At 38.2% G+C, this 19,327-nt stretch overlaps 2 protein-coding genes and 1 long non-coding RNA gene across 3 annotated transcripts; 1 reads left to right on the forward strand and 2 right to left on the reverse strand.

Moving 5' to 3' along the window:
- Nucleotides 1-5: 5 nt before the first annotated feature.
- LOC139149075 (uncharacterized) lies at nucleotides 6-6,150 on the reverse strand. The gene is made up of 2 exons (XM_070720612.1): nucleotides 5,529-6,150; nucleotides 6-1,678 (listed from the first exon to the last, which is right to left on the reverse strand). Exons 1-2 carry the CDS (start codon nucleotides 6,031-6,033, stop codon nucleotides 1,020-1,022), a joined length of 1,164 nt encoding a protein of 387 aa, XP_070576713.1. The 5' UTR covers nucleotides 6,034-6,150; the 3' UTR covers nucleotides 6-1,019.
- A 678-nt stretch (nucleotides 6,151-6,828) lies between these two features.
- Nucleotides 6,829-11,230, reverse strand: LOC139150626 (uncharacterized). Its single transcript, XM_070723062.1, has 4 exons — nucleotides 10,016-11,230; nucleotides 9,472-9,543; nucleotides 9,077-9,166; nucleotides 6,829-8,783 (listed from the first exon to the last, which is right to left on the reverse strand). Exons 1-4 carry the CDS (start codon nucleotides 11,126-11,128, stop codon nucleotides 8,733-8,735), a joined length of 1,326 nt encoding a protein of 441 aa, XP_070579163.1. The 5' UTR covers nucleotides 11,129-11,230; the 3' UTR covers nucleotides 6,829-8,732.
- Nucleotides 11,231-16,118: 4,888 nt separating this feature from the next.
- Nucleotides 16,119-18,780, forward strand: LOC139149077 (uncharacterized). The gene is made up of 3 exons (XR_011556072.1): nucleotides 16,119-16,302; nucleotides 16,964-17,053; nucleotides 18,074-18,780. It is a non-coding gene; the product is annotated as an uncharacterized lncRNA (long non-coding RNA).
- The last annotated feature ends 547 nt before the right edge of the window (nucleotides 18,781-19,327 follow it).

Here is a 19,327-nt window from a genome sequence, read left to right on the forward strand (position 1 = left end):
ATTGTTATTAAATTCATTATCTAACATGCAAAAGCAGAATTACAGAATGAGGTACCCACTGCCTGTTACACATTGAAGCAACTAGGAGTGAAGTGCATGCTCAAGGGAACAACACCACGCAGCAGTCTTGAATTCCCTATTCTCTGATCAGTCAATACTAAATAAAAGGATTCATCGTACCAGAAATGTGAAGATACTTCTCTTCAAACAATATTTTGATGGCATTTGTTGCATTTTGTTGGGTTTCATCTCCAGCTCATTCAATCTAAAGGATGGGTGTGTACTTTGCTTTACCCTGCGACAACTATCACTTGGTCCACAGTTACCAAAGCCAGGTTACATCAACATTTCTTGAAATAATCATAGGCAGTATAATGAAGGCAAAACAGGAATAGAATTAACAAAAGTTTTGCTGCTAAGATTTTACAAAATTAATGACACTGGGCTTCCATGTAATCAGCACTAATACACCTTTGGCATACCAAATTTAATTTGCTATTTGACATGAGCATTTCTAAGATGCTTTTGCCATGAACAGAAAATTTAACCTAAAAAATAAAAGTGCAAATTTCACCATGACTTCATTAAATCTCAATGATATTCTCATTTGGTACCTACAAAGAAAAATTTAAAGTTTTCAGCCCAGTAATTTAAAGAGTAAGATTTTTAACAGAAAGTGTAAAAGTTGAAAAAGTTTGATCCCAAAATTTGCGTATGTGAAGTTCCTCATATGAAGAAACCAGTTTACAGAGTTGAAAACTGTCTGATGAGTACTTTTTCAGGAAAAGATATTTGTCGATCAATAATGGTATATTTGCCCTCGAATTTACAAATTTCCCTATCACTAAACGCAGTAATCCCAGGTTGTAAACTGCGGTTATCGCCGCCTATGGCGCACTTCATGACAAATCACAGGCGCAGGTCCTGCGTCTGGCAAGCAAGACTGAATGACACTGACTGAAGATCGACAAAATAATCGTACAATAAACATTTCCGGTAGCTAATACTAATTTTATCCTCTACTGTCCCCAAATGTAGCGCTTACTGCAGGCGTCTACTTTGCACGGGTTTCTTGTTGCGCAGATGTAGTTTCCACCAAATTCCAGGGCGGCCTGTGTTAAATACTGTTTGTCGATCAACTTGTAGCCCATCCATGTTAATCGGTAAACTGTTACTATGGCTTTAGCAACGTAGCTCTCCACTGCAACAGGTGCAAAGCCTTCCTCGGTCGGTCCTGGGAGACACTCCTGCAAGGTACTTGGCGCAGTTGCCATTTCCAAGACAACTTTGTAGCGGAAATGCCAGATGGTCAACATCACTTTTCCATGGCAACCATTTATTGTCTTCACAATATACGAATTACTTGGCAAAAAGTTCAGCGTTAGACCTGTGCGATAGTTTCTGTAGCCAATGAGATGGGCTGGCAGGTCCGCGAAGGAGAAATCCACATTGCCGACCGAAGCGGCAAATGCGCTGTCTGCGGTTTCGTTGTAGGCCTGCATCCAAACCCATCGTGGCGGGAAGCCGTTGCCCCAGTTCTTCTCCTGGTGAGCAACTACGGTACCTCGGATTGTGTGGTTTGATGTGAGATTGGTCCATTCATAATCACCCGTCGACCCCAGACTGTAAACATACCAATGCAGTGGCAACGGCAACAAGTCAAAGGACCCAGCAGGACCTGTTCGAGGATATTAATTGAAATGACTTCAGGGGCTTGTTACAACCCATAACGTATCAAACGCGATAACGTAGTAAAAATTTACCGATAACGTAGTAAATCAACCGATAACGTAGTAACGAACCGATAACGTAGTAATTTTTCCTAACCGATAACGTATCAACAAATTTACCGCTAAGTATCAAATCAACAGATAATGTATTGGATCAAGTTATTCATGGGTCAATAGATTCATAGGGATAGCTCTATCCTCGATCGATCGATCAATCTATTGATCAATCGATAGATCGATCGATTGATCAATAGATTGGTCGATCGATCGAGGATCGATGCACTGATCTATCAATCGATCGAAATTCCTATCGATTGAATGATTGAATGAATTGCTCGATTGCTCGACTAATAGAACGATATCTATCTATCTATCTATATATCTATATATATATATATAGATAAATAGAGAGATAGTGTATCAAATCAACCGATGACGTATCGAATCAACCAATAACCTAGCAAAGTCAAAGAGTAAAGATTCCAATCAACTGATAATGCATCAAGTTAACAAATAAATTATCAATCGACCAATAAAGTGTTAATAAATGGAAACTAACTGAATATAAATGAGAGTTGTAGCTTTCATTTTTTTTCAAAATCAATCAGTTATACCTTCAGAGTTATATATACTTGGAGTATACTGTTTTCGTGATATTACTCAGACATCACGAATCGAATTTCATCAATTAGGGAAATGCAAAATAATTAATAAGTATTCCTGCAGGATGAATTAAAGATACAACACACATGTGAGTGTCTTTATCGACACACTTTCTAAGTACGGGGGACTTGGAAAAAAGTTTTCAACATGACCGATTATAAAATTTCGTTACTTACAACGTCAGTATATCAAAATGACAATAAGTCTTTACAATGTAACTCTCATTCTGGGACTGACTGGACTCATTGTTCAATTAAATTCCTTATAATCAAAGTTCATTAATTTTGCAAGTTACTCCTGTAAGCAAGCCAAGTCAACAGATTTTGTAGACAACATATTGCTTTTTCTTTCCTTTTTATCCTTTCTGTCGTGATTCACGTCAAGTCACATCTTATTTGAAGTAGGATTACGAAGACATCGCAAAATTATTGAGTAGTCGTACATAGTATAGTGCTGATAGAAAAAAAAACCGCTTAAACCAGAGTTCACTCATACATTTATATTAGGTTCCTGCATATTAATCACTGATATGCTTACCTTTTTCAAATACACCCGATGGAGATTTTCAATAACATGAAAAATCGTCAATTGTACGAATAAATCATTAATATTCTTTGGTTAATCACTAATACGCAGTTACTTCTATCGGTGACGTATCCAATATGTGTGCGAAATTTGCGATGTTGGCTGTCGGTGATTGCGGTATTGCAATTGGTCTGCTAGAGCCAAAAAACAGTCCCGAAGGAAAAAAGGTCTTCCGTTTTGTAGCTGGTCCGATTACTTTGTTAAAAAACTGTTTTGTGATAATCACATTTTTATGCGAAGCAAAGTATTCCCATGACTTGCCTGTACAACTTTTGTTGCAGCACGAACGACTAACTTCTAAATGTTGCTACACTACTGGAATGGGTTTGGAAAGTTGTTTCTAATCTTGCTATTACAACCATACTTTCTGTCTGAATTGTAGCCGATACATACACATAATAGTTTTCTTTCTCGGTAGGGTTCTCTGTGTAAACCAACAGCAGCTCATTCCCCTGCCTTTGTTTCATCAGTACTTAAACTATCTCTTTGAATTTTACCCATCTAGAAGTAAACTGTATAACTACTATAGCAAGACTAGAAACAACTTCCCAAACTTATTCCAGTAGTTAACAGCATTTAGATCAACTTTGTCCTTCGTACTACCATGTAAACAGTCGAAACACGATTGATTTGCTGCATAAATTTGTAACAATTTACGCTAAACGGAAAAAATAAATAGAAGAAAAGAAAATTGAGTACGAGACAATGTTATAAATGTATAACAAATCGATCTATAGCTCTATCTATCTATTGACCAATTATCGAATCGATCGATCGATCTATAGATTGAGCTATTTTTCTATGGAATTGATAAATCCTTCGTTCTATCGATCGATCTATACATTAATTTATCTATCGATCGATTGATCGATCGACCGACCGACCAACTATCACACATCGATAGATCGATCGATCTATCGATTGAGTGATCGATTTATCTATCGATACATTGATCGACCTTTTTATCTATCTATCTATCTTTCTATCTATCTACCGATCTAATATATATCTATCTATAAATCGATCGACTTATCGTTCCCCATGAATCGCTTCATCAGATATTATCAGTTAATTGCTACGTCATTGGTTGTTTTGATGAAGTATTGGTTGACTTTTCTACGTTATCAGTTGATTTAACCCGTTATTGGTTCATTGATACGTTATCGGTAAATTTTTACTACGTTATCGGTTAGAAAAATTACTACCTTATCGGTTGATTTACTAACGTTATCGGTAAATTTTTACTACATTATCGGATTTGATACGTTATCGGTTAATTACTACGTTATCGGTTGTAACAGGGCTCAACTGCAGACTCAGTGACGGATCTCGGTACAGCTATGAGCCCACAGGCACTCGTTAGCTGGGCTGTCTGCTAAGTAGATCGATTTTCGGCTCGATCTATCGATCCCGTAGTCGATATGCCCGCCACTGCAATCTAAGTGAGTATTTAGGTTGCAGTGGCGGGCATACCGACTGCGGGATTGATAGATCGAGCCGAAAATCGATCTAATTAGCAGACTGCCCAGCTAACGAGTGCCTGTGTATGAGCCGAGGATGTCAGAGAACACATTTGCAAGCTGGTATAGAAAGCACGTCGATACCCAATCTGATGAAAATTCTGAGGGAAGGACCGCAGAAAAACAAAGAACTTAAAGGCCTGTGTTGACACCAGATTGTCTCAACAGAAAATTTACCCACAAGATTACAATTTCGATGGAAAACAAAAGGCTATCACACCTTCATAATCCTCTTATAGACTAGAACAAACTCGATCCCTGGGATCGCGAACAGTGCCTTTAGTAGGATAGCGTAAAAGACAGACCCATCTTCACATCCACATGCATCGGATTTTAATCAGATTGATTGATACCGTCGCGAGTCTTTTTCGACGGTGCAACTATACCTGTGTTTTATATGTGGATTTGGTGTGTTTGGGAGTTTCTTTCCATATTAGAAATGCCATTTCATTTTCCCAATGATAAAATGGTAATTTCATGTGGTGGCATTTTCTCTTTCTTGGCGTTGAAAAGAAATAGTTCAAAGTGTTGTTAAAGATGTATACGTGCGCATGACCATATATAGTAAGAGGAGACTGGCCGTCACTGTCCCCGTCGTGTCAAAACAATGTCATTGCGACGGGATTGTTTACGTTTAGCATATTTCGATGATATGTGTAAATTTTCTCAAACCGTATTCCATAACTTTTATATACTCTACAGAAACTGTGTATGCGTAATATTCAATCAAATTTTGATCTGATATGTTTGCTGTTCAAAAACCTGCCAGTCGTTTTAACTTCCAACCACCTGTAAGCAAGATGTTTTGGGAATCTTTTGACTTCTGCCCTTTCGGGTGGAGGCGGGATCGAAGTAATGCTTGTAATTCCCCCAAGCCACTCACCCCTTAACTTTGTGCGATATATGCAACCATGCGTATGACTGTCTGCACCAGACAATGAGACAGAAAAGCAAGAACAAACGAAAGGTCAACGGATGACATAAACTGCTGTTCTAATATTCCCAGGGCTGAATTGAGGTTCCTGCTTACCTTTTCCCTCTTGGTCCCACGGCAAAGGAGGACCAAGATTTCCCCGAAACCTGATGTCCGAGATGGTGAAGTCAAAGACTGTGTCATTGGGAGTGACTTTGAAATAGCCGTGTCGCTTAGACGTCCAAGTAAAGTTAGGTGGACTCTTCATGTCCGGATTTACCTCTATTGGTGTTCCGCCTTTCCCTGCGATGACGATGTCTGAAGAGTCGGGAAACGCATTGAAAGACCGCATGCTTTCCCGACCTCCGTTAGATCGGATAATACCAACGTAAATTGACGGATATTTCAATGGTGTACCAGATTTTGGTGATACGGAGCCGAACAACACACCAAACGACTGTTTTATGTGTCCATCGATAAGTCGGCAGTACCAGCCTTCCATGAACGGTCCGTGAGTTGGAAAAACGTGGGGATCGTAAAGACTTCCATAGGCGATGGACTGTATGAATGCAATCAGTAGGAATATGTTGGCGACGATTGAGACCGGTACCCTTTTCGGCATTGTGAGAAAAATGAGTGTTTCACAAAACCTACATAGACTGAAGTCGTCAATGTCGCGTATATAGGCGGTTGTGAAGTTGAAATGATGACGCAAGCTGTAATAAAGCCGGTCAAGGGTTGAAACCTGCTAGGTCAAAGTAGTCACAGGTTGAACGTTGCCTAGAGCCGTCATATTTTACGGGTGGGGGACAGGGTCGGAAGAATTGAGGGGGCACTCAAACAATCAAAAGCTGTGAGGGGGTAACTCAAATTCTTATGATTGAACTAGGAGGAGGGCAATCAAATATTTTCAACGTACATTCGTTGATAGATTTCGGCAGAAGTTATTGGCTGGCCGAGCAATCGCGTTCACCACAATCTACGCGACAGCCTACCCTAAACGTGACTGTCTGCTGAAATTTATTTCTTGACTTTATTGTTTTGATTTTTATCTGTCCCAGTCTTGGAGAAAGTCTCACTCGTTGGTAAGACGTTGTTGGCGAAATGACCTCCAGCGCACTTCATCAACAACATATCTTGCCGGTTTACAAGGATTTGCGATGGATATCACTGATATAACACGGAATTGATTGACTTCATGTTCATGTGGGGACGAGCAGCAGATTACAACTTTGCGAGATGTTGACGCATCTGTTTCTGTTCAACTCAAAACAAACATTCTAAGTCTGCACCACCGCAATGCATTAATAGCATGCACCGTAATATTGCTTCAGCTACATGCATCCATGGCCAAGTTGAAGTCAAATTCTCACCAAAGTAGATTATACTTGTAGGTGCTCAAAATAACAGTAAACCAAGATATCAAAAAATGATATTTATTGCCTACTTTGCAATTTTCCATTTGGCATGGCAAAACAAAAAATGTATTTTTTGACCTTGCACATGTGCAGTGCTGCGGTCACAGTGACTATTTTGAAAAGAGATCGTCAAAGTACAAATTAACTCTTGATCTTCCCAACTTTGGATCTTGAAAACATTACTGCGAAGGCAGTACTGAGCGTTTCGGAAAAAAATTGAAAGGATCACAATTTCTTCACCATTGGAAACTATTTCTTTATTAATGGAAATTGTATGAAAACTAAACTCGTTTTCTGAAGGACAATAGATTGATATTTTACATCAATTGAGTTACCGGCTATAAAGAACACTATTGGAACTAATTTGGGATAGTTGGATTTTCATATTTTTTCAAATTTCTCAAAAGTGTTAGGAACCCTATAGCTGAATGTTGTAATATCACAAATTAATCATAAAAACGAGTGTGTAACTTAAAAAAGAAGTAGATGAGGTTACATTTGCAGATTAAATCGACATTACTTCACCATCCAATTAACCCAACTTAGTTCCAATCGTGTTAAAGATGGATGAAGTGCGAAAACTGCAATTAATTCTGCACAAAAATGAAATGTGCTTGTTTACTGTTACTGAAAATAGAAAACACCTGTGTTAAACCTAAATTATTCCAATGTTTTTGAACGTAGATATTCCAGTCTTGTTTTCCCATGAAAGAAACGTCAAAATAATAACGCTGGCTATCAAAGTCATGGGATTAAATTTTGAAACACCGTTTATATCGTAGTCTACAGCAACAAAAGAGTGATGGGCAAAATTAAAAAAAAATGGCTGACGTAACCGGTGTACCCATATTGCACACACCGTGTTACATGTAAGGCTATGGCTCTGTGGACATGCCTGATCTGAGAGTCGTTACAGAGCGCCATCATCCGTTGATTAATTGTAAATGTGTTGAGATGCGTTTTTATCCCGGTAATAGGTGCAAAAAGGGTAAAATTGCCACTAAATTTAGAAGTGTGTACCTTTGTCACAAGGAAACGTGCAGGTGTGTTGGAGTGTAAGCCTCGAAATATACGACGCTCAGCGGCATGACGACAAAATGACGTTTAATTTAGTTAAGTTTCTATGCAACTGCACACAATCTACTTTACTTGGTAATGTGCATTAAATGATAAAACCAAACGCGCTGCATTATCGATTCTCAAAGTACACTTGGTAGATTGTTTAGGTAGAGTACGCCGCACTCTCAAACGTTTACAATGTTTTTTTGATGTACCCCTTGCATGTATGTGTGCAGAGGGATGCAGCGAAACTGAGTAACTAGAGCTTTCTCTGGCTTATTTTGTGAAAGTAAAAATTTGCTTTCCCAAGACAGTTAACAGGCATGGCGGACATCTTGAACTTTTGCACGTTGACCCTCGATTGTTATATTCGCGATTTTGAAATAGGGTGATTGAACTTTTCCCTGGGGCAAGTTTGATTAAAAGTTGAAGACGCATATAAGCACATATACCTAAATAAAAGATACTAACAAGCCTCGTGGAATCAGAGAATGTGGTGTAAGAACTGCGAAATCTTTTTTTTACAAATCTATGGTATTTATTTTGATTGAACCTAAGGAGATCTTTACAGTCAGACTATCATTTCGAATAAATCGTACAACAGCAATAAACTCAGCAAAAAATCTCGATTAAATACTGCTGTTCAAAGTGGTTAGCTATATATCGATGTCAAAATTTACGAAATTGAACATCACCACAATACAGAAGTTAAGAGGCATGACCTGATGACATGAAACAAGATAGCAAATCGTTTCCAAAATACCCATCTCACTTGAAAACAAATTCTTGCAAAGGGTGAATTACATACACACCATTAGCTTTGTCAAAACCATCACTCCTGTTTTCAAAATGTCTGAGTGAGCAATACGAAGTAGGTGATGAAGGCTCCAGCGACCTGCAAAAGGGTAAATTTGAAATTTGAGAGAGAGAGAGAGAGAGAGAGAGAGAGAGAGAGAGAGAGAGAGAGAGAGAGAGAGAGAGAGAGAGAAGAGAGAGAGAGAGAGAGAGAGAGATGATATGATATGATATGATGATAAACAATATTATGAACTGTACGTGTCTCTAAGATGATCCTGTCGCTGTATCGCTCTAATCAAAAGTAGGTCCGGGGGAAAAAAGATCAAGCAAAGGTAAAAATCCGTCATTTCATCTATTTCATCCAAGGCAAACGTCAAATGACGTACTTACTGTGATCATGAATTCCTTGCTGATGTAGAACAATCCCCAAAATGTAAATCCAGCGTAGTTGTCGTGGAGTTTCAAGAGAAATGTTGTGAGCTGCAAAATGCAAAAAAGTAAGTATTTTGATACAGTGACAAATTCACTGTTAAACATGCGTCTGATTCTTCTTTGTATTTAGAAAAAAAAATTATTATTTTAGCCCCAATGGATCCTACTATTGCTACTGTCTGAGTCGCCATGTGTGTATCATAGCAGTCATACGTTTGTATATCGATCTACTGCAAATACTTTCGAACATGTATAACCTTGACTTTTGTCGTGTAGTGAGCAGCATGGGTTGGAAACGTGAGTTTTGTTGAAATTCCAAGGTGTGAATTATTTTGTCCGCCAAGTGTACGCACCTGAGTGGAAAGATCAGAGCTATTAACATCTCTAAGGGACACGTCATGCAGATAGAACAGCGGAGCTTGGATCTGAAATAGCCACATCAGAATAAAATGGTGTCAACACTGTGAGTGATTTCCTGGTCAAATGTAAGTTATTGCTCAGGATATACTTACCGCAATTTCGTCATCACGTTAAGCTTGGTACAGTAAAACTCTAGTGAACACAACATTCCAAAGATAGACCATTTATTTTCAAGAGTTCAGAGTTGAAATGTACAGTAACAAATGTAACAACGGCTCACATGGCAATGGTCATCTAAAAAGATTCAAAGAGTATCGTCGGACATAAACCGTCAAATGAGCAGGATTTTACATTGACAGAAATCCATGTAACTTCGGGGGGGCTGTTTTGACAGATTTATCAGTTTTGTACATTTAACTTAGGTGCCTTGCAGAGTAGTATTTTGATATAACTTAAACTGTATAGCGACATTATTGTTTTTCGAGATGAAGTTGAAACACAAACAGCCAGACGGATGTTCGTGATTGGATGCATTACCTTATCGTGGAGAGTTCCCGCAGAACATGAGATGAACGCCAAGTAGACTGCCATGCATACAAACCAGTATCCGAAGAAAATCATCGTGACGATATTTAGCTCGTCATACATCTTGAAGAGCTGATAGAGGGTAAACATTCCAACCACCAAACCTGTGGTCATAGTCACCATGATGAATGGGGAAAATATCCTGTCTGCATCTGCGGTGATGTTGCACAAGCGTTGGTGTTCCTGTCGAATTGCTTCAAGATCCCCTGTAAAGCTACCGTCCCGCCCAATTTGCTTTGACAGTGACGATGTTATTGCATCAAACTGACTTGACAAGAATTTGCAAATTAGAATGAAATGAAGCGCTGGAAATAAAAAGGCTGCCTGGCTCAGGATATTGTTGGGAACGACAAACAATGCGTAGTTGGGCAAGTTACTTCCAAACGGCTCTAGACTAAATGCGATGTCAGATTCTGACGACCCAAGTTCACCAAATAGTAAGACGATTACATATAACGCACAACCGATTACGATACATAGGCAGATTACAACTCCAGCAATAACTTTCTTTTTCACCTTCTGTTCTGGGAATGTCAATCCTAGGCTAATACTTTGTTCACTTTGACAAAATTCCTGCCAATTTCTGAAAAACGTATGCAGTCCCAGAGATCGAGAACAGGCTACAAAACACACCGTCGTATTGCAGGCACACTGTATGAACCATAGAAGACACACTAGTTTGATGACGAAGTTCGGGTTGCCCGGCTTCTGGTGTACAAACGGAACGTGTATGAATCGCAAAACGCCAAACCATGACATTAGTGTCACCAAGAAGCAGAAGTTTCTTCCGTTTATCAATTTCCAAATCCATCTTTTCTGTCGGCTTTGTTGGTGTTCAGCTGGCATATAATACAAACCAAACACGGCCATAGTGGTGTACATTATTTTCATAGCACGGTACAGTATAATGTCACCGACTGCAATACCTTCTGTGCCATTATTTGGAGGTGATGTTCTTGATCGCCGCGGTTCGCCCCCTTCCTTTCCTATGTAATACTCATCTACCGACGCCGGACGTTCCATGCCATGGTCTTCTGCGATAAAGTCTACAGATCCAACTTTCATGTTTGATTCGACGTCTCTTTGATAAAGCGATAAGACTGACCCGCGAACCGTGGCAAGACAGCTAGCACAAAATAGTAGATATTTACAAAGCTGCGGAACGACGAGTACATTAAAGTGGTTTCTATGACGAAAGTAAATGGATCAACACTGGAATGATTAATCTTATTAGTATTTTATTAATTCCTTGAAAAAAGCTTTTAATGACGTCATTCATCATTATCTGAGGCTTTTGTAACAAAATTGACATTTACGACAAAATTGAGTGAGATCAAACAGATATTTCCCCCATGGATGAGGCACTGTTTCTATCACGGGTCTTTTGAATCTTCAGAAATGGAAACAAAGCTTCACTGTTGGAGGCAATGAAATCAAAGCAACTTCATCAAATTACCATCATTACAATCTCATTTTCATAACAGGGTCTATCAACATGTCAATCAACGTTAACTTTGACATACATTAAACTTGGGTATTTTACGATCATAGACACTCTATGCCAAAATATCGCCTTCCCCGGCAAGTCACCATGCGTCATTCGTCAGTCTCTATGATGTGGGGCGAAGACAGTACTCATGTATTGGCAGACTGGCGTTGAGGTCGAATCAGTGACTGAAGTCGATAACCGAATTAGCTTCTCGTCACTGCAGAAGTAGTGTTTTGTAATGTTTGTAATTATATTACTCTGAAACCTTTGCATTGTCGCTACCATGTGACGCATGAGACAATTGTTGAAACCAAATTGCCTTTATTAATATCACGGACAGACAACTGCAGCCAGGTTTTCGGATCTTATCTTGCTCAAAGCTTCAACCTATTACGAAAAATGTCAAGTCGCCAGTTTCAAAAGTCAACCACTTTACTGTAAGTAAAATTTCTGTTTACACATTTTACAGAAATCCAATACCACTTTCTATTAGTATGAAAAATGCATTTGGAGACAGTTCCCTGCATGGTAAATACATATTGTTAGCGTAATTTGACACAATCTCGGTTTCGTATTTCGGAGTCTTTAAGAAACTCACTCAGTTTAGCAGAGTGATACCTTGCATGGCGTTTGTGGCTGTTTCGTTTTAGACAGAATTTTCATCAGTTTGGATCGCTGTGGAGACAAAGAAAATATAAATCAAAATACTCCGTGTAGACAAGAAATCTCATCTGATCCTTCGAATACGTTGTAATGTTTTCGTTTCGTTTACAAGTAGAGGCACATTCGAAAAAATATGTCGCGTTAACTAAGAAAGACTTTCTTTTGTCCTCACAACCAGGTCATTTGCTAATTACTTTTTAAATCTGATCATTTATCGCAGAGGAATACATGTTCGTTTGTTATAAAGAATGGTGTATCAGAAGTGCCAGTTCCAGATACAATCAGTGTCCAGTATTCAGGACCTATGCACTATAAACCCCACCGGCATTACCAATACATTTCACAGTAAAATCACCCAGGGTACAACGCTTACAATATAGATTCTCTATCTTGGTGATGTAATACATCTATGCCCCGTTCTCCTTTTCCTATGTTTCGGTGGAACTCATTTTCGATGGATAATGCCTAAAGATAAACGAAACAACGCATCAGCGCATCCTTACGCCAGAAAACAATTTGGAATACACCATTTAAGAAGAGGGGAAGAGGAACAAACCAAAATTTTGCCCGATCATCAATCTTACTTTGAATGGCTTCGTTTTGAAAATGATAGCTTATGAACATTTTACGCCCTCAAACTTAGCATTTTAAGCTTCGTAAGATATACATGTATGTGTTAACTGTGAGATGTTTGATTTTTAACATTTTACTTCACTTCGTTCAAGATGTTCATTTCAAGGTGTCGGATCTTAGTTAATTTCATCTGTGTTTGTAAGGATGATAGCCTGCGATCACATTATGCACAGACATGCCATGAATAAGCTTATTCATAATGAGCACGCATTCGCTGCAGTTACATCTGGGACAACTGTATGAAAAGAGAGTATGAGACAACAATTAGCACATCACTTATGGGTGATATGTGTATGTCACGTTTTGTGTTAAATAGACGACGACATTGACAAGTTCTTTTCAGTCCAAACTGAAACCGAACTGTTTCTCTTTGTATGTGATCAATTCAAACAAAAAATGACATAAGAGATAAATGTAATAAACATCAAGCTTATTGTCCACGTGAGATTCTAAGAAAATATCAATCGATCTGAACAAATTGTAAACCCGATTGGCTGGGTAGCAACCCCTCAGTCCTCATAAGGTGCTTAAAGCCGGGGCTTAAAGGTAAAAGTATCCTTCGATGAAAAATTTACTGCAACCACGACAACTTGTCTTTTCCAAGTAACAAGGACAGATTATAGTCACTGTTACCATGCCTACAAAATTAATTCAAGTTCTCGAACGCGACACCAGTGAACCTCCAAGTTTCCTGAGCAGAGAAGAGCAACATACTGTAAATTCTCGAGAAAATGATCCGCAAATAACTTATGTTGAACTTTCCGAGGACACCTCTTCTGAGCAGTCTGGGCTGCCCGGTTCGTCGACACCTGATGATGAAGTTGAAAGTTACAGACCCGGTCAAGTTCACCGTAGTTTAGGTATTTTCTTGACCGCTATGGGAGCGTTTGGTCTATTACACAGGAAAGGCGAAACCAGAAGTTCGACGACAACAAGGAAGGTGTATATCTGGCGTATGCACAACATCTTCATTTTACTGTTGACTTGGTTCGATTTCTTCCGATTCGTATCCACCATTTTGCCACTGGATGACACCCTTGCTGTAATTTTGCTAAAAGCTATAGTATCTTCATGGCTTTTGCAATGCGCATTAAATGTGAGTTTGTGCCTGGCGATGTGCGGTAATGAGCAAAAACTCCGACGGATGTTGAGTATTGGGAAAGGTATTGCCAAAACACGGAAAGTAGAGCTCTGGGATTGGACGTCGATAAGAAGTGGTTGACGCGAACAGTTATGGTAATGACTGTGATTGGTATAGCAGGTGTTATATTGTATGACTTTAGCATCATCTTCTTTTTCGCTGGCCCGATGGAAACCAGTCTTAATCTGACTAGTTTGGTCCGTGCCCCATTTCCGAAGGAAACATTTCCAATATTCATGATATTTTCGTTTTTCCATACTGGCGCTTGGATCTTACCGTTACTATTCTTTGTGTTTCTCAGCACGCTGATTTCAAAACAATTCGAGAAACTTAATAAATCTTTGCGCTCCAAAATCAAGCCTGGGGTGAATTTTCAAGGTGATCTTGAGACATTCCGTATGCAACATCAACATTTGAGCAAGGTCGTCCTACTGTGCGATGAAATCTTTGGTTTTTTTAATCTGATTTCTGTAGCCATCAACCTACCGTTAACGTGGTGCACATGCTATGTATTGGCATTTTCAAACACCACTAATGAAATGTCATCAATAATCATCTTTGTGATGTGGTTTGGTAGTGCTACCTTATACATGGGCGTACTGTCCTGGACTGCAGCCGCCGTGAACGAACAGGTAGGTTTTGTAAGGCCATAGTATAGGTTGTGGCGTTTATCAATGGTGTCAAAGGTCAAACTGTTCTGTGAGTGTGGAGAAATGATCACTTCACAAATGACGAGACCGGGATGGCGACAAGGAGTTAGGGATTTGTGTATTGTTTTTATTGTTCATTTATTTGTTTATTGTAACCGTTCAAAGTCATATGCGTGTACATGATTCACTTAGTGACAAGAAGATTTTTAGTCGTTAGTTGCGATTCGCGATGAATATACTGTAATTACTCGGAAAACACTGAAGACATTATTTTGGAATCAACAAACGTTTCTTGCTCGGCGCTGTAAGTAATCTCGAATACTAGAAACCATCGTTAAATTATCTGTAGAACTGTCCATATATCTTACTGTAGCAATTACGCGGATATCATTCTAGGTTCTTCAAAGTTCAGATAAGTTTCTGTTCAAAAGTTGAAGAGTACATGACTAAAGCAGGTTTCATCCGTTATATAGCTTCCTTGATGTGGCCTGATACTACACTATGACATATAAACAGCGTCTGTTAAAGTAAATTTGTGTTATAGCAGAATAGGACCGGCTCTTGTAGGTATCTGTATTTGTAACAAAGCTGGTTTTCTTTATACATTCTTATGTGCTACACCGACGAAAAGCGTTTTTGAAGGACTGATAGATCGCCGCAATCGCGCACGATATTAACGGTGATTGTTTACTATTTTTTCTCTTGCTGTATTGCAATTTATCTTGATGTAGCATACCATACTCTGTTTGTTAGTATTTGTGTAGCACAAGAGAGATTGCATTGAACTGATTTATAACTAAACTGGCAGAATTCCGTAATTTAAGACGTGTGTACGTTTACCACCTTTTTCAAGGGTGACGTTTAAACGACTTTTTCAGGTAAAACCCAGTGATACATGCTAACTGGATATAACGAGCACAATAAGTTATTTTAAAACCTCTCGATATTATAAAGAAGAAAAGAGTTTTCAGGGTTTGAAATTACAACATTCACTGGCACAGAGAAATGCATACCTTTTCAAATCTTTTACCAAAGGAATATCAAATACTTATAGTTCTTGAAACGAAACGAACCAGATAGGTTGTACAACTGACTTCGTGTGTTTTCATGATATTCAAAACTGTTTAAATAGTACATCACTATTTTCTCAGTATTGATTTCTTGTATCATGTTTTCGCCTTACTCCCACGTCAATGTAGCAAAACAACTTACTATTGTCTCTTAGCAAACCCCACCAAGTAATTAAAAACCGCTATATATATTAGCCACCATCAATTACACAGTTTAAGCAAATAATTCTATCTGCCACGGCAGTGCTTTCGGCAATCTTTCTATAGCAAATATTTATGAACGACTTTGATCTATTTCGAATTCAAGGTCTAGAAATATGACAAGTTTTGAATAGTCAATAGCAGGTCAATTATTTTGCAAGGCATTTTACATCAATCAAGCCTTGCATTAGAGTCAGGAAATTACCCGTAAATGACACGTCGGCGTTAAATGGATTCAAAGCCCGATCGATATTAGTTTCCGTCTGATTGATTACTTGTCATCTTATTCATTGCACTATTTACTGCTTCTTTACTAGGCCCACGATGCTGTGAATTATATATATGACATACCAATGAATCGTGACAAGGAAATCAGCAGCAGAATTGCTCAGGTACCTCGTAGTGTAAATACACACACACACACACACACACACACACACACAGATACACATGCATATATACACACAAATGTCCTAATTCATATATATGATATATGATATATATGATATATGATATATATATATATATATATATATATATATATATATATATATATATATATATATATATATATTATATACCTCGAAGTATACAGATGTCCTCGTGGGAAATTACAGTGCTCGGTGCTAAAGCAGAGCGTTATAAATAATAACAAAAGTACAAAGTAACGATATCTGTTACTTAAGTTTCTTGTTTCATGCTTTGCTTCTTCTTTCTGAAGACTGCAGGATGCATGAAACGTAACAGATATCGTTACTTTGTACTTGAAGTTATTTGTGTTATTATCTGTAATTTATTTAAATGGTGAATAAGTCAACATAGGACACTTAAATAAATAAAATATAATACAACAACAACAACAATTACAACAACAACAACAACAACAACAAAATCCGATGTATATGGGCAGACAGCACACCCTTTTCCGACTGAACAGAAAGCAATTTTCCTCGTTCCTTTGCTTAAAAGAATATCGTTGTGCAATGAATGAATGATGGTGTTGGGAAGGGTGTGTCGCGATGGCTTACTAATCAAAGTTATTACCACTCACAGGTGGAGATGTTTCTGTCCAAATTAAATGGAAAGCCCATAGCATTTACCCTGTGGAATTTAATATATTTGACGAAGAATTTCACACTCACGGTAAGTGTAAAGAAACAGTAGGCTTTATAATTATGAATGCCATAATTCGAAATGAAATAGTTAATCATGATTTGTTCATAACCAGGTTAGCTATGTTGTTATCATTCCGATTCGAATCAATAAGCGGTTGATAAAATGATGGCTCAAACTTTCCCAAAGGAAACTTTAAACCATTCTCTTTCGTAATCAAGATTCAGAATGGTGGGGGGGGGGGGGGGGGGGCTGTTCAAATTTTAGGATTTGAATGAGATCTCCAGATTAGATCTAATCGATATTTGATATTTAATATGAATGCAATCTTCATATCATCAAAGGGAAAAAATGGATTTCCGATTTTCACAGAAACAGGACAGTGAAATTTGAATTACCGTGTAGATTTCAAAGTGAGTTTATACAAACAACAGACAAGAAAAGTAATGTAAAGCGTCCACAAATTATCCGCGAAGCGCATTCAACATGTTCAGGGTGATACAATTACGCGTTGAGTATGTTATGGAAAAAGCTCGTAATGCCAGCTAAAAGAAAAACCAAGCACAACTTATAAATTTGATTTGCCTCGTCAATTTCTGGAGTTTTGAACCACTGATTCATTGCTGAAGAGTTTGTTCTGGAAAGGACAATTTTAGACGAATAGGGTCCATTTTGCAATGTCATTGCGTCCGCCTGTTGTGTTGTACATTACATTTTATGCTATAAACATTCTAGAGGTATACTGTGTGAGACATGTTATAAGGTTATGCTGAAGCCACGCCCACATTTCTCACTTACTGATGTTGTGAAAGTAATCTAAACTACCATCGTATGACAAATAACTTGACATAGCGCCTATCGTGAGTCAGAAACTTCGACACTCAAAATCCACTGAAGTTCCTTTAACTTGTCATTTGCGGACTCATTTTAGTACGTTGAGAATGCTGACTTCTCGTTTTTATGGGTTTTTATTTTGAAAATCGGAAATTAATTCCTCTAAGATTGGATGTCGAACAATTTTGCATTTTATCATGTCTATTTCTTTTACAGGTGGTCGGAGTGTCTATAACTTACTTCGCTATCGTTGCACAATCCTTGTAGAATCTAAATGCGTCGTCAATCACACATTGCATCCAAAACTCTTGACGTAAATTCGACTTTTTGGAAAACAACACCCATGAACATGGTGTCCATATGAACATAAACAACATAGGTCCACGTGGATAAAATAAATTTGCAATCAAGGAACGACTGCGAGTACTTAAGAGTGGTGGACACTGAAGTATTTACTCCTCATAGCAAAGGAATGGGCCTGCTTTATTGTGTATATTGGTTTTTAATTACGTTAAATGTGCTTGTAAACAAATAGCTCTTGTACCAGTTCCGTGATGCAGTGCGCACTAGGGTATACAAAGCGTACGTTACTCATAGAACTTTTTAGCCGTAGGGTATATGCAGGGTATGTTAGTCATAGAACACTATGGCAGGTTACACACTGGCCTAAATTTTCGTCGCCAAGGGATGAAAAATGCACGAGACATTTTTTGGCATTGCAAATTTGTGTAATTCTTGTATAACAAACCGTTGTACAACACAAAATCAGTATGCTTTTGTTGTTTAGATACATGATGTTTGATACAGCCACAGCAATGCATTGTGGGATAACCGGGAAAGGTCTATAAGCACACAAAATCATAGCTTTTTTATTGACAGATGATCCTTTATTGTATATATTGAACAAACCATATGTAACAAATAAATACCGTCAATGACGCTGTACCTTCTCTAATGTGTGGCCAGGTCAGGTAATGGTTGTTGGCATGGAGTTGTTGGTAAATAGTTGATGATGTAGGGGCATGAGGTGGGATATGGACCCAAAGAACCCAAAAGATGATTAAATACATCAATCAAAAAAATTCTAAGCTACTGTATAAACTGCCTAAAGATAGTTCAATGTGGAAAAAAGTTAAACAATTCAGAAATAAGAATTAACAGTCCAAAATAGTAATGACGCACTTCCTTACTGACCTGAGTGCATGTGAAATACACAACCTGGCTTCTGTACATTAAATGTATACCAAGTGATCATTTCCAGTCACTTTTAACTGTTTTTAATGGATTTTCCAAAGAGTCCTGTGGAAATGATGAAAAACGCCTATCTGGTCTTGTGTTTGTATAACCTCATGGCTGATAATTGTCATAGTATTGAAAAAAAATTGAAAGTGAAGAAATTACTGTTTTTAATAGGCATATTTTCCTTGAAATACATGACCGTGTAAAGAATATATGCTAAAAGTGTTTAAG

This window comes from Ptychodera flava, chromosome 14, assembly GCF_041260155.1.
Source record: "Ptychodera flava strain L36383 chromosome 14, AS_Pfla_20210202, whole genome shotgun sequence".
In the NCBI taxonomy this organism is placed as follows: domain Eukaryota; kingdom Metazoa; phylum Hemichordata; class Enteropneusta; family Ptychoderidae; genus Ptychodera; species Ptychodera flava.

Excerpts from the sequence above, each read along its gene's own strand:
- LOC139149075 (XM_070720612.1), bottom strand. The coding sequence starts at position 6,033 with ATGCCGAAAAGGGTACCGGTCTCAATCGTCGCCAACATATTCCTACTG. Across the intron at positions 1,679-5,528 it reads GTGGGACCAAGAGGGAAAAG|GTCCTGCTGGGTCCTTTGAC; the intron begins GTAAGCAGGAAC and ends ATCCTCGAACAG.
- LOC139150626 (XM_070723062.1), bottom strand. The coding sequence starts at position 11,128 with ATGAAAGTTGGATCTGTAGACTTTATCGCAGAAGACCATGGCATGGAA. Across the intron at positions 9,167-9,471 it reads GCTCTGATCTTTCCACTCAG|CTCACAACATTTCTCTTGAA; the intron begins GTGCGTACACTT and ends TGCATTTTGCAG. Across the intron at positions 8,784-9,076 it reads GCAAGGAATTCATGATCACA|GTCGCTGGAGCCTTCATCAC; the intron begins GTAAGTACGTCA and ends ACCCTTTTGCAG.